This window comes from Gekko japonicus, unplaced genomic scaffold (assembly GCF_001447785.1).
Source record: "Gekko japonicus isolate JY-2015 unplaced genomic scaffold, Gekko_japonicus_V1.1 scaffold3375, whole genome shotgun sequence".
NCBI lineage: Eukaryota > Metazoa > Chordata > Lepidosauria > Squamata > Gekkonidae > Gekko > Gekko japonicus.
This window is the reverse complement of record NW_015172118.1, coordinates 362-11,485: the sequence shown is the minus strand read 5'-3', so window position 1 is coordinate 11,485 and position 11,124 is coordinate 362. Positions and strand designations below refer to the sequence as shown.

At 50.5% G+C, this 11,124-nt stretch overlaps 1 protein-coding gene across 1 annotated transcript in view; it reads right to left on the bottom strand.

The window, feature by feature from the left end:
• SCAMP2 (secretory carrier membrane protein 2) overlaps positions 1-8,114 on the bottom strand; it is a 37,085-nt gene extending 28,971 nt beyond the window's left edge. Inside the window, exon 1 of the mRNA XM_015420984.1 lies at positions 7,918-8,114. Within this exon, the coding sequence (XP_015276470.1) occupies positions 7,918-7,974 (57 nt within the window). The 5' untranslated portion in view covers positions 7,975-8,114. The remainder of the gene's footprint in view (positions 1-7,917) is intronic.
• Between the last annotated feature and the right edge of the window lie 3,010 nt (positions 8,115-11,124).

The window sequence follows — 11,124 nt, the reverse complement described above, 5'->3', positions numbered from 1 at the left end:
AGCCAGGATTTTGTAATTCGGGGGTGGGGGGCCTTTAAATAAGTCAGGGGGCAGTGACGTCACAAAATAAGGAATAGAAATAAAAATTTAAAAACTCACTTTTGCAGCATTCGCACTCTGCTTGCCTACATGGGGAAGCAAGCCACACTTGCGGGAGGGGCGGTGGTGGGGAGTCCTCCAGGTGGCCCAGAGAGCCGGGGGGCGGGCGCTGGGGCTGGATGGAAGTCAGGGGGCCAGGCCCCGAAATGCCCCACTGTAGCTATGGGCTGGGGGGGGGGAATCACCTGACTCACATTATCTCCCTCTCGTTTCCTCTACTTTAAGCTCCCCAACACTTGGTTGAGACCACATGCAATACTGACAATGCGCAGAGAGTGCCGTCACAAAAAGGACACTGCAAGGATGGGGACAATCACACAAGAGACTGGCTTTTGGGAAGAGACTCGGCGTGGCTTCAGTTTAAAAGAAAGGGCCGGGCTTTTTGTCTCCGGGGCCAAAGGCAGTGGCGGCCAAGCCCAGTGAGATAAGGAAGTCCACGCCTCAGGCCGAGTCAAGGGTGTGTGGCTGTGTGAATGCCTGGAATGAATACGGTTCTTTGTTGGTATTGAGATATTTGGTTAACAGAGCAGAGCTTTGCCCAGTCACAGAAGCATGATGCTGTGCAGGAAACAGATCTCCGGAGAAGTATATTGCAAAAAAGGTAAAGTGACATTTATTCAAGTAGATCCAGTTCACAACCAGGCTGCAGACAAAAGGAGAGAGAGAAAGCCTAATCTAAACAGTACTATCACTAATGGCCAGCTTGTCTGACATCATGTGTGTGGGAGTAGGAGGGCATTGTCTCTACAAGAGAGACCTGCAGAGACATGTGGCTCCACGGAAGGCCATGTGAAGAGAGGGAGAGGACAAAGTGACAGAGAGAAGAGGCCAGCGGGCAGCTCCCAGGTTACGACAAAGAGAGCCATCCCATTTAAGGAGCTAAGAGAGGCATCCCACTTAAGGAGTTAGGGTTAGTCCAGGGCTGTTGTGAACCCACTATACACACATAGAGTGATATAGTGCCCCCCAATGTCTAGGCATGCTGAATCGCTCGCTCCAACAATTAGTCCAGGGCTGTTGTGGGTTCTCCCTTCTTGGAGGTGTTTAAGGGGAGGTTGGCCGATTATTTGTCGGGGATGCTTTAGGTCACCTGGCATGGTGCAAGGGAAAAGTTGAAGACAGCCCCCCCCCCCATTTATAAGAGGAATCCCTTTATTTCTGCACCCTGCCAAGGAGACCCAAATGCACCGAAAGTCCTTGGCCTTTGCATCCAGACAACAAAACCCTACAGGGCTGGGCGAGGGAGAAGAGCTATGGTTTTGATTCTAGGGACAGGATCCACACCCGGGGTGTCATCTCTGCTTTCATGTCTCAGCGCGTGCAGCCGCGCTCCTGTTTAATGAATAACTTCAGACAAACAGGCTGGATTCCGACACTCCCTGCCCCGTCATGCAGTTGCATGAGTCGGTGAACCAGGAAGGCGAGAGCAAGTAAAGGGGGGGGCGCCTTCTTTACCTTGCAGAATTGAGGCTGTGGGGCAAAAGGAGGCGTTCAGAAACAAACTAAGGAACCTAATAGGGTTCCTGGCACTCTTGGCAGAGGTGGCCACCCACACCAGGAATGTGAAGAGCGAAAGTTGGGAGGGCGACTCCTTGCAAAGGATTCCCACACACACACACATAAAGCAAGCCAGACTGATCCCCAGCACAGCAACTTCAGGGTCAGGGTGGGTTGCAGGAGTCCAACACAGCACGAGACGGTGAAGCCGTAAAATGTGTACCTTGCCGCAAAGGGAAATGTTGTTTGCTCCTGGTTGTGAAAAGCAACTCGGGTTCTGCCACGAAAGAGGCGGTGAGTAACCGCCTTGCTGCAGTCAAAGTATCCAGCTTGGTGAAGGTGGTTTGTACACACTGTAGTGCAATCCTATACAGTTACTTCCTTCTCAAGCCAGTGATTCCTGGTTACAGATTTCAACAAGCATCGATGGGTGTGACTCTGGGTAGAGCAGCACCGTTTCTCACACACCCATCCCAAACTTCCCCCCCTGCTCCCTCTGAATAGTTCAGTTGTATATTCCTCTGGACACAGATTAAGTCTATGGCTTGGTTTTTTTTAAAGAAATCTGGAAGTTAAAATCACACAAACTGTTCGAGTGAAATAAAAACGGGTTAAATACCGGTAACTGCTTCTCTTTAAAAGCTACGTGCAGATGAGCAGGGCTGGGACCGCAGTTGGATCTACTTTGACTTCAAAGGATTCCAAAGCAGGGTTGGATTTGTTCTGCTCAGGCAAAGGTGAGGGTTTCCCCCCCTTGGTTTGCTTTTTGGAGGGAAAAAACCCAAAAGGAGATGCAGCCAGATCGTGCCAACGCCACTGATAAATTGCAGGTCCTGTTTTTTTTTTTAAACGTGCAAAGGAACAATTTGACTTCCACTAGATGTAGAACTAAGGATCCGAGCCCTGTGAGAAAGGAATGAACCGGTCAGCCTCAAAAGTTTCAAACTCACTGGACTCCTTGCTAGGATGGAGAAAGAGGACCAAATGAGGTCAAAGTTTGCGTTACGTTTCAGTTCCGAGAGCGAGCAGGTCTGCAGGCAGCAGACTGATTGATATTCCAAGCAAGGAGAAAGAGCTGGCAGAGGATTGAGCATCTGGAACCGGAGGCAGGCTTACCACCAAATGATGAGAGAGTTGGAGCACATTCCCTAGGAGGAAAGGTCGAAGAATCTGGGACTTTTCAGTTAGAAAAGAGACGACCAAGGGGGGATAGGCTAGAGGTTTATAAAATCATGCATGAGGTGCAGAGATTGGACCAAGAGAACTGTTTCTCCCTCTCTCAAAAGACTAGAACGCGAGGGCACCCAATGAAGCTGATGGGCAGGAGGCTCAGGATGGACAAAATGAAATACTTCTTTACACAGACAGCGATTGAAATGTGGGATTTGCTGTCAGAGGATGTAGTGATGGCCACAGCTCTAAAAGGGGATTAGTTACTCATGGAGGATAAGTCTATCAATGTCTACTAGCCATGGTGACTGAGGCGAACCTCCACATTCAGAGGCACTAATTCTCTGAATCCCAGAGCCGGAAGGCAACATCAGGGGAAGGCCTCTATGCCCTGTTGTTGGCCCTCCAGAGGAACTCGTTGGCCACTGTGTGAGACAGGATGCTGGACTAGATGGACTATTTATCTGATCCACCAGGGCTCTTCTGATGTTCTTAGGAAGGCCTCGGCCTCTATGCCCTGTTGTTGGCCCTCCAGAGGAACTGGTTGGCCTCTGTGTGAGACAGGAGGCTGGACTAGATGGACTTATTGGTCTGATCCAGCAGGGCTCTTCTGATACTCTTATGAAGACCTCAGCCTCTCTGCCCTGTTGTTGGCCCTCCAGAGGAACTGGTTGGCCACTGTGTGAGACAGGATGCTGGACTAGATGAACTATTTATCTGATCCAGCAGGGCTCTTCTGATGTTCTTAACACCCACCATCTTTAGGATATCTCTGAAAACCTTCCTTAGGGAGTTAGAACAGGAAAGCTCTCTGGATCTGTGTGTATCTGGAAACCCTCAGTTTAAGGCAGTCACAAATCACACCGTCAGTTTACATTGAAGAGAGATTTAAGCCTGAGTTCTACTACATGAGGGACTAGGACCAGAACGGGCAGCTGTGCGCCAGAGCAGTTCTCCGCAGCGCTACTGCACCACGACGGACACCCATTAGTGCTTGACCCAGGCCATCAAGATTATAAGGCTGGTTTGGGAGCTGCCGGCTAACTCCCTCGGTAAACAAAGGGCATGTTTCAAAAGATGCATGGAGCTGCCAAGACAGCTGACTCAAATGGCAAAGCCGCACTCTGAGAACTGACAAGACTCCAGAACACTTCATTCCCCCCCTCCCGGCTGCTGAGGAAGGACAATGCCGGTCCTCTTGAACACTGTATCCAAATTATCACGGCAGAGAGAAGTTATGATGGCTGGGGAATGCAAGGCAGCACATCAGAGTCGGCTCGGCATGCACCGTTAAAACCAGCGAATGCAAGACATTTCACATCAGGTGCACCTGATGCCCTTGCACAGTTGCGACAGCAATTTCATCCCTCTGGCAGTTTCAGCAACTTCCTCTGCATCCAACATCGCAAAAACAGAAGTCACGTGCATACCCGCAAGTATTGTTTGGAAAGAGTTTCTTTCTCAGGATTGATTCACAAGTCATCAGCAGGACAGAAGCTTTGGAGGAATGGAGAGAGGCTACTGAACCAATACGAACACAATATATACCATGAGATGGCAATCAGTAGACCCAGACTCTTCAGTTTGGTGTAGTGGTTAAGTGCGCGGACTCTAATCTGGGAGAACCGGGTTTGATTCCCCACTCCTCCACTTGCACCTGGCTGGATGACCTTGGGCAAGCCGTAGTTCTGATAAGAGCTGTTCTTGAAAAAGAGCTGTTTCTGTCAGAGCTCTCTCAGCCCCAAAAATCTTTCCTTCTTCAGAGAGAGCCAGTTTGGTGTCGTGGTTAAGTGCACGGACTCTAATCTGGGAGAACAGGGTTTGATTCCCCACTCCTTCACTTGCACCTGGCTGGATGACCTTGAGCAAGCCATAGTTTTGATAAGAGCTGTTCTTGAAAAAGAGCAGTTTCTAGCAAGAGCTCTCTCAGCCCCACCCACCTCGCAGGGTGTCTGTTGTGGGGAGGGGAAGGGAAAGGAGTCTCTAAGTCGCTCTGAGACTCTGAGTGAAGGGCGGGGTATAAATCCAATGTCTTCTCCTTCAAGTAACTTATGAATATAATACAATGGCGCTCAATGTAACTTATATGTTCCTTGTTATATCTATCAATACAAGTATTGCAATAAACAACATTGTCTGTTTCTTATATCGGGCACTATTGTATTATTCATAAATAACTTTAAGAAGAGTCTGTGTCTATTGGTTGCCATCTCATGGTATATATTGTGTTTGCATTGGTTTACAGTCCATGAGCCTGTAATTTGGTGTCAGAGGCTACTAAAGACAGAACACGGTTTGAAAGAGCAGCTCCCTGCACAGTGACAGGGATTGTCAGCACACTACCTTTCTTCACTCTCTTTGCAAGAGGAGGACTGGACGTCTTTAGCAGCACAAAAGAGCTTGCTGCGTGCGAATTCTAGAACGTTACTTTCTTTGTTGAAGGCCAAATTCTCGTGTTTTTCACACTGCTGTTCAGTTACAGTGAGAAATAAATAGCATTTCTTAGAAGCTGCTGCCTCTGTCTTGAAAGCTCTGCGCCCCCCTCCCATTCCATATGTGGAGAGGGACTGTAATTAACTGGACTGGTTACAGTACTGGACGAGGTTCTCAAGAGGTCTGGATTCAAATCCCGATTCCGCCACCAACAGTTCACCGGCTTTTGGGCCACTCATTCTCTCAGTCTAAACTACCTCACAGGGCTGTTGTGAGGGGGTAAATGGGGGAAGAAACAACGTATGCTGCTCAGACCCATGACCTGCTTTTGATTCCAACTTGCAACATCATACGCAGTTTGCGTGATTTCCTTTATAGATCCATTTCTCTCTTTTCTTCCAGTGACCAGATCCAAAGAAAATGAGAAACCTTCACCAGTTAGTCAGAAGAGAGACAGTGTGGTGTGGTGGTTGCGGTGCCAGACTAGGGAAGACAACAAGTTCAGATCCTACACACAGCCATTTTATTTCAGGTATTTGTACTGTTGCTTTCATCCCAGCACAGGCCGAGATTGGCAACCACGGAATTCACCAGAGGACTCCGAGCCGATCGTTCCCTCTCTCAGTCTGGCCTACCTCACAGGGTCATCGTGAGGGCAAAATGGAATCTGAGGCAAGATCCCACGTGTGCCCCTGAACTCCTTGGAGGAAGTGTGGACTAAAGACACCACTAAATACTAAAATATAATAATCACTCCTACTATGACTAATAGAGATATACCTATAAAGTACAGCTAGATTCAAGTCCACTAGCGCCTTAGTGACCAACAGGGGTCATTTCCTGCAGGAGTGCACAGGAGCAGAGCTCCGGCAGTAAAGAGCCCAGGGGGCGGGCATATGCAACAAGCCCCACCCCCTGCTCCCAGCAGCCCTCAGTCAGAGCAAGAAGCAGGCAGGTAAGTTGCAGAGCCCCACCCACCTACCCCATCCAAAACAGTCCAATGGCACCTTTAAGACCAAGTTTTATTCAGGTACAAGCTCTCCCTCCTCTGTGAGGACAGGTCTGCACGTTTCCGCCCCACACACCAATAGCTAGCAATCCAAAACAGTCCAGTGGAGCCTGAGCAGCGGGTGTTGCCTTCTGACACACTTCCGGTGATGTCAGGGGGTGTGGCATATGTAAATAAGTTATGCTGATGAGTTATGCTAATGGGCACCTGCACCTCTTTTTCTACGAAATGACCCTGGTGACCAATAAGATTTTCAGAGAGCAGAGACCTGACAAAGGGAGCTTTGATTCTCGAAAACTTACATCCCAAAAATCTCACTGGTCTCTTAAGGTGCTACGGGACTCAAGTTTAGCTGTTCTGCTGCCCACCAACATAGCTAACCTCTCACACTACAAAGTACAGAACAAAGTCAGAGTCCAGCAGCACCTTTAAGACCAACAAAGTTTAATTCCGGGTATAACCTTTTGTGTGCATGCGATCTGAAGAAGTGTGCATGCACACGAAAGCTTATACTCAAAATTATACTTTCACCTTAAAGGTGCTGCTGGACTCCGACTTTGTTGTGTTGCTTCAGACCAACAACAGCTAACCACCTGAAACTATAAAGTACAGGTTGCCATACAGGGTAGGGAGGAAAACTGTACCTTTTGGATTTCACATAAGGGAACAGAAAACTTTGTACCTAGCGCAAAGTTTCATCTCTTCTGTGAAGATAGATACAGGTAGTCAGTTCTGCTGGTCTGAAGCAGGAGAACAAATGTGGAGTCCAGTGGCACGTTTAAGACCAACAAAGGTTTATTCACGGTATGAGCTTTTGTGTGCAAAGCACACTTTTTCAAGATTTGAAAAGTATTCGAAAAAGTGTGCCTTGCACACAAAAGCTCATAGCTTTGTTGGTCTTAAACGTGCCACTGGACTCTACATTTTTTCCATCTCTTCTATTTGTTCCCTCCCCTCCAAAAAAAGCCAAATACTAGAGATGAACCCAATACTTACAGCTCCCAGTCCAAGGTTCTTATCAGTCACGTATAAATTACACCAAGAGATTTTACAAAATGTACCAGAACTTTAACTGTTTTAAACTTTTAAATATTGCTGTGTATCTATTGTGCATAAGATTTTCTCATGAATGGTACTATATGATTGATGCTGGTCAATGACTGTATTAATAGAACTTATCGCTTAAATAGTAGAGATGTATCCTTATTATTTGCAGCCAGGACCCTAGGCAAATTACAAGCTGAGAAAAAAACTTCACAGTCGATCACCCAGCGGATCACAAGGTATGATAACATCTGGATCCCAAGCTACTAAGATTCCTGGGAAGACAGAGCAAGGCGGTTGGGCTGGAATTGTAAAGCAGGGGTGGGTGGGGGCCGCGGTAAGTCATGCATATGTGTCTGTCTAAGGCAATGAACTAACCAGTTCAAGATAAGACTGTCTCCCTAATCAGCCACCTCCTGAGCTAGACTTTTAGCCCTTCTTACCTGCCAGTGATTGACAGAAGACACCTTCCTCCCACCCCCCCTCAAGCTCCACAGCCAATCAGGGGCGTGGCGAGGAGAATCCCGTCTCCTCCCTTCGTTTAGGGCGTGGCCTCGCCCCTCCCACCCTCGGGGAACGCTGCGCGCGCAGCCCCTCCTCAACTCTACACAACCCCCCCCCGCACCCCCAGGGTAAGGAGAAACATTTCGCGGCAGCCCCCTCACCTGGAAGGGATTCACGTCCACCGGGTCCGCGAAAGGGTTCGTGTCGAAGGCCGACATGGCCGGTTCCGGGCTCGGTCAGGCCGCCTCCTGCCACCACCGCCGCACCTGCTCTCAAAGCGGTCCGCTTCCTGCTCCCTAGAAACCAGACAAGAAAGCCCCTTCCGGCAGGAGGGTTCCGCCTCCTCTGCGCATGCGCGTTACGTCCACCAGCGGCCGGCCGTTCGCAGGCGCGTGACAAAGCGGAGCTTGTGACTTCACCGGGGAGGTGAGGAAAAGGAGCGGTAGGCGAGGCGCATGCGCAAGAGGGAAAGCGTTTCTGGCTTTGTACTCTCCGCCCTGGCGGGACTCCGGAGAGGGGACGATGCCTTCTGAGCATGCGCGCTAAGTATCGGTTCGGCCCGAGTTGTATGTATTGTCTCGACTAGCTTGCAAATTGGGAAGCTGGAAGCAGCGATTGGTTCATGGGTTGTTTTAGCGGCTAATTGGCCTTTTAATTGCCGCTTCCGGTTAATTATTTAAATGTGGTGATTGCCCATTTTACTGTTTAAAAACCCAGGTCTTTAAAAAGTGAGCAGAATTAATTAAGATTAATAAAATAATGCAGTTTAATAGTACACTGTACTAGGCGCATGCAAGCCACAGAATGTTGCGTCGTAGTAGTATTAGTAATAATTCCTAATCTGTCCCGATGCAAAACAATAACGTTGCAGATTTGGGTTAAGCCTCACTATAGCCCCCTTTTGCAAACACTTTTGTGGAAACCGGATGCAGGGAGGCTGCAAGTAAAAAAAAAAGGGCTCCACTTTGTATTCGGGTGGTCGGGCCCCGAGGCTTTATGGTGCAAAAGCCACCGCCCACATTCCACAGGTGCAGCCTCGCCCCCTTCCACCCACGTGCTGAGACAAGGGGCGGCTGCACCCGTTGAATATCTGCCTGCTCCCGCCCGGCAAGGGAGAAATCAAAGGTCAGCGCGCCTGCAAACGGCTCTGGGGCTCCAGGGCGGCTCCGAATCTAACTCCCGCTTTGGTCAATCGCGATTTTGCAGCCTCCTCCTGCCACGGAATTGAGAATCCGGAGCGGGGGAACTACCTTTCCCGGCGTGCACGGCCCGGGCGCCTGGAAGAGGCGGCGCCTCTCGGCTCCTTTCGCCGGCTGGGAAATGAGGCCGGGCAGCTTCGCAACGATGGCAGAGTTGAAAGGTGAGTGATTCAACGAACGGCGCTGCGTGGAGGACCCCCCCGGGGGGGAGACCCAGACCGGGTCTACTCGGGAGTAAGCCCCCGGGGGGGCACGATCCTCCGGGGCCGCCGTGCCTTGGAGGGCTCCAGCCCCACGGCTTTGGGGAGACAATGCACCCGGAGACGGAGAATGAAAGAGTTGAAAGGTGAGTGATTCAACGAACGGCGCTGCGTGGAGGACCCCCCCGGGGGAGAGACCCAGACCGGGTCTACTCGGGAGTAAGCCCCCGGGGGGCACGATCCTCCGGGGCCGCCGCGCCTTGGAGAGCTCCAGCCCCACGGCTTTGGGGGGACAATGCACCTGGAGACGGAGAATGACCGCCTTTTGCTTTCCCTGGCTGGCAACTTCGTGGACGCATCCAGCCGCCCCTTGTTGGAAACGGGATGCTGGGTTTGGTCCAGTGTTCCCTCTAAGCTGACTTAGTGCGAGCTAGCTCACCGTTTTTTAGCCTCCGGCGCACACATTTTGGCCTTGGCTCCGGGAGGATGGCTCTGTCCAGAGCAAACTGATTTTTACAGTTAGCCAAATTGCTGGCTCGCAACTTTATTTCCAGGAGCTCCCAAACTGGAATTTTTGCTCACAAGACCCCACAGCTTCGAGGGGCCATGGGTTAGGTCAACAGCAGCGAGGACGGCTTGAAGCGGGGTATTCCTTTATTTTAAAAGCTCAGTTGATTCGGGACGGACTGGACTCAAACTTTGTTCTTGGCACAGAGAGTGATTAAAATGTGGGAGGATGTAGGTATGGCCATTGGCACAGAGGGCTTTAAAAGGGGTTTAGACAGATTCGTGGAGGATAGGTTCTGTTAGTGGCTACTAGCCGTGGTGATTAAACAGAACCTCCAAATTCAGAAGCAGTCAACCTCTAAAGGGAACCTCTGTGTTCAAAGATGGACCACTGATCTGATCCAACAGAGCTCCTCTGATGTTCTTATGAAGGTCTCAGCCTCTCTGCCCTGTTGTTGGCTGTCCAGAGGAACTGATTGGCCACTGTGTGAGACAGGATGCTGGACTAGATGGACCACTGGTCTGAACCAGCAGGGCTCCTCTGATGTTCTTATGAAGGCCTCAGCCTCTCTGCCCTGTTGCTGGCCCTCCAGAAGGACTGGTTGGCCACTGTGTGAGACAGGATGCTGGACTAGATGGACCCTGGTCTGAACCAGCAGGGCTCTCATGGTGTTCTTATGAAGGTCTCAGCCTCTCTGCCCTGTTGCTGGCCCTCCAGAAGAACTGGTTGGCCACTGTGTGAGACAGGATGCTGGACTAGATGGACCCCTGGTCTGAACCAGCAGGGCTCTTCTGATGTTCTTATGATGGTCTCGGCCTCTGTGCCCTGTTGCTGGCCCTCCAGAAGAACTGGTTGGCCACTGCGTGATGCAGGAGGCTGGACTAGACGGACCACTGGTCTGATCCAGCAAAGCTCCTCTGATGTTCTTAGGAAGGCCTCGGCCTCTCTGCCTGTTGTTGGCCCTCCAGAGGAACTGATTGGCCACTGTGTGAGACAGGAGGCTGGACTAGATGGACCACCAGCCTGATCCAGCAGTGCCGTTCCGATGTTAGGCTCCATGTGGCAGAATGAAGCATGACCTTGACCCCAAACCAAGCAGCGGGAGGAGGCGGTGAGACGGGTGGAGAACCGCCCTCTCGGTCACCATCATAAAGAGGCGCAAATGCATATTTATGTATGGGGACAGTGCCAGTGGCAGTGAGCTGCTGTGAACCACGTGGATTTCTGGTTAACCGAAGCCCGGAGATGCGGAAAGGTTATTTGAAATGCCAGTACGGTGTGTGTGATGCCTTCCAGGGCACAACAGCCTGCTCAAACTCTTCTCGACGGTCTCAAATTAGACCCACAGCCCGTCTCGGGCACATGACGATGGCTTTTCGAAGTGCTGTGGCTATTTATAGGCGCCAGAGAGCCTTTAGCATTTGGGAGCCTCACTAAAACAATCTCTCATCATTCTCCTGT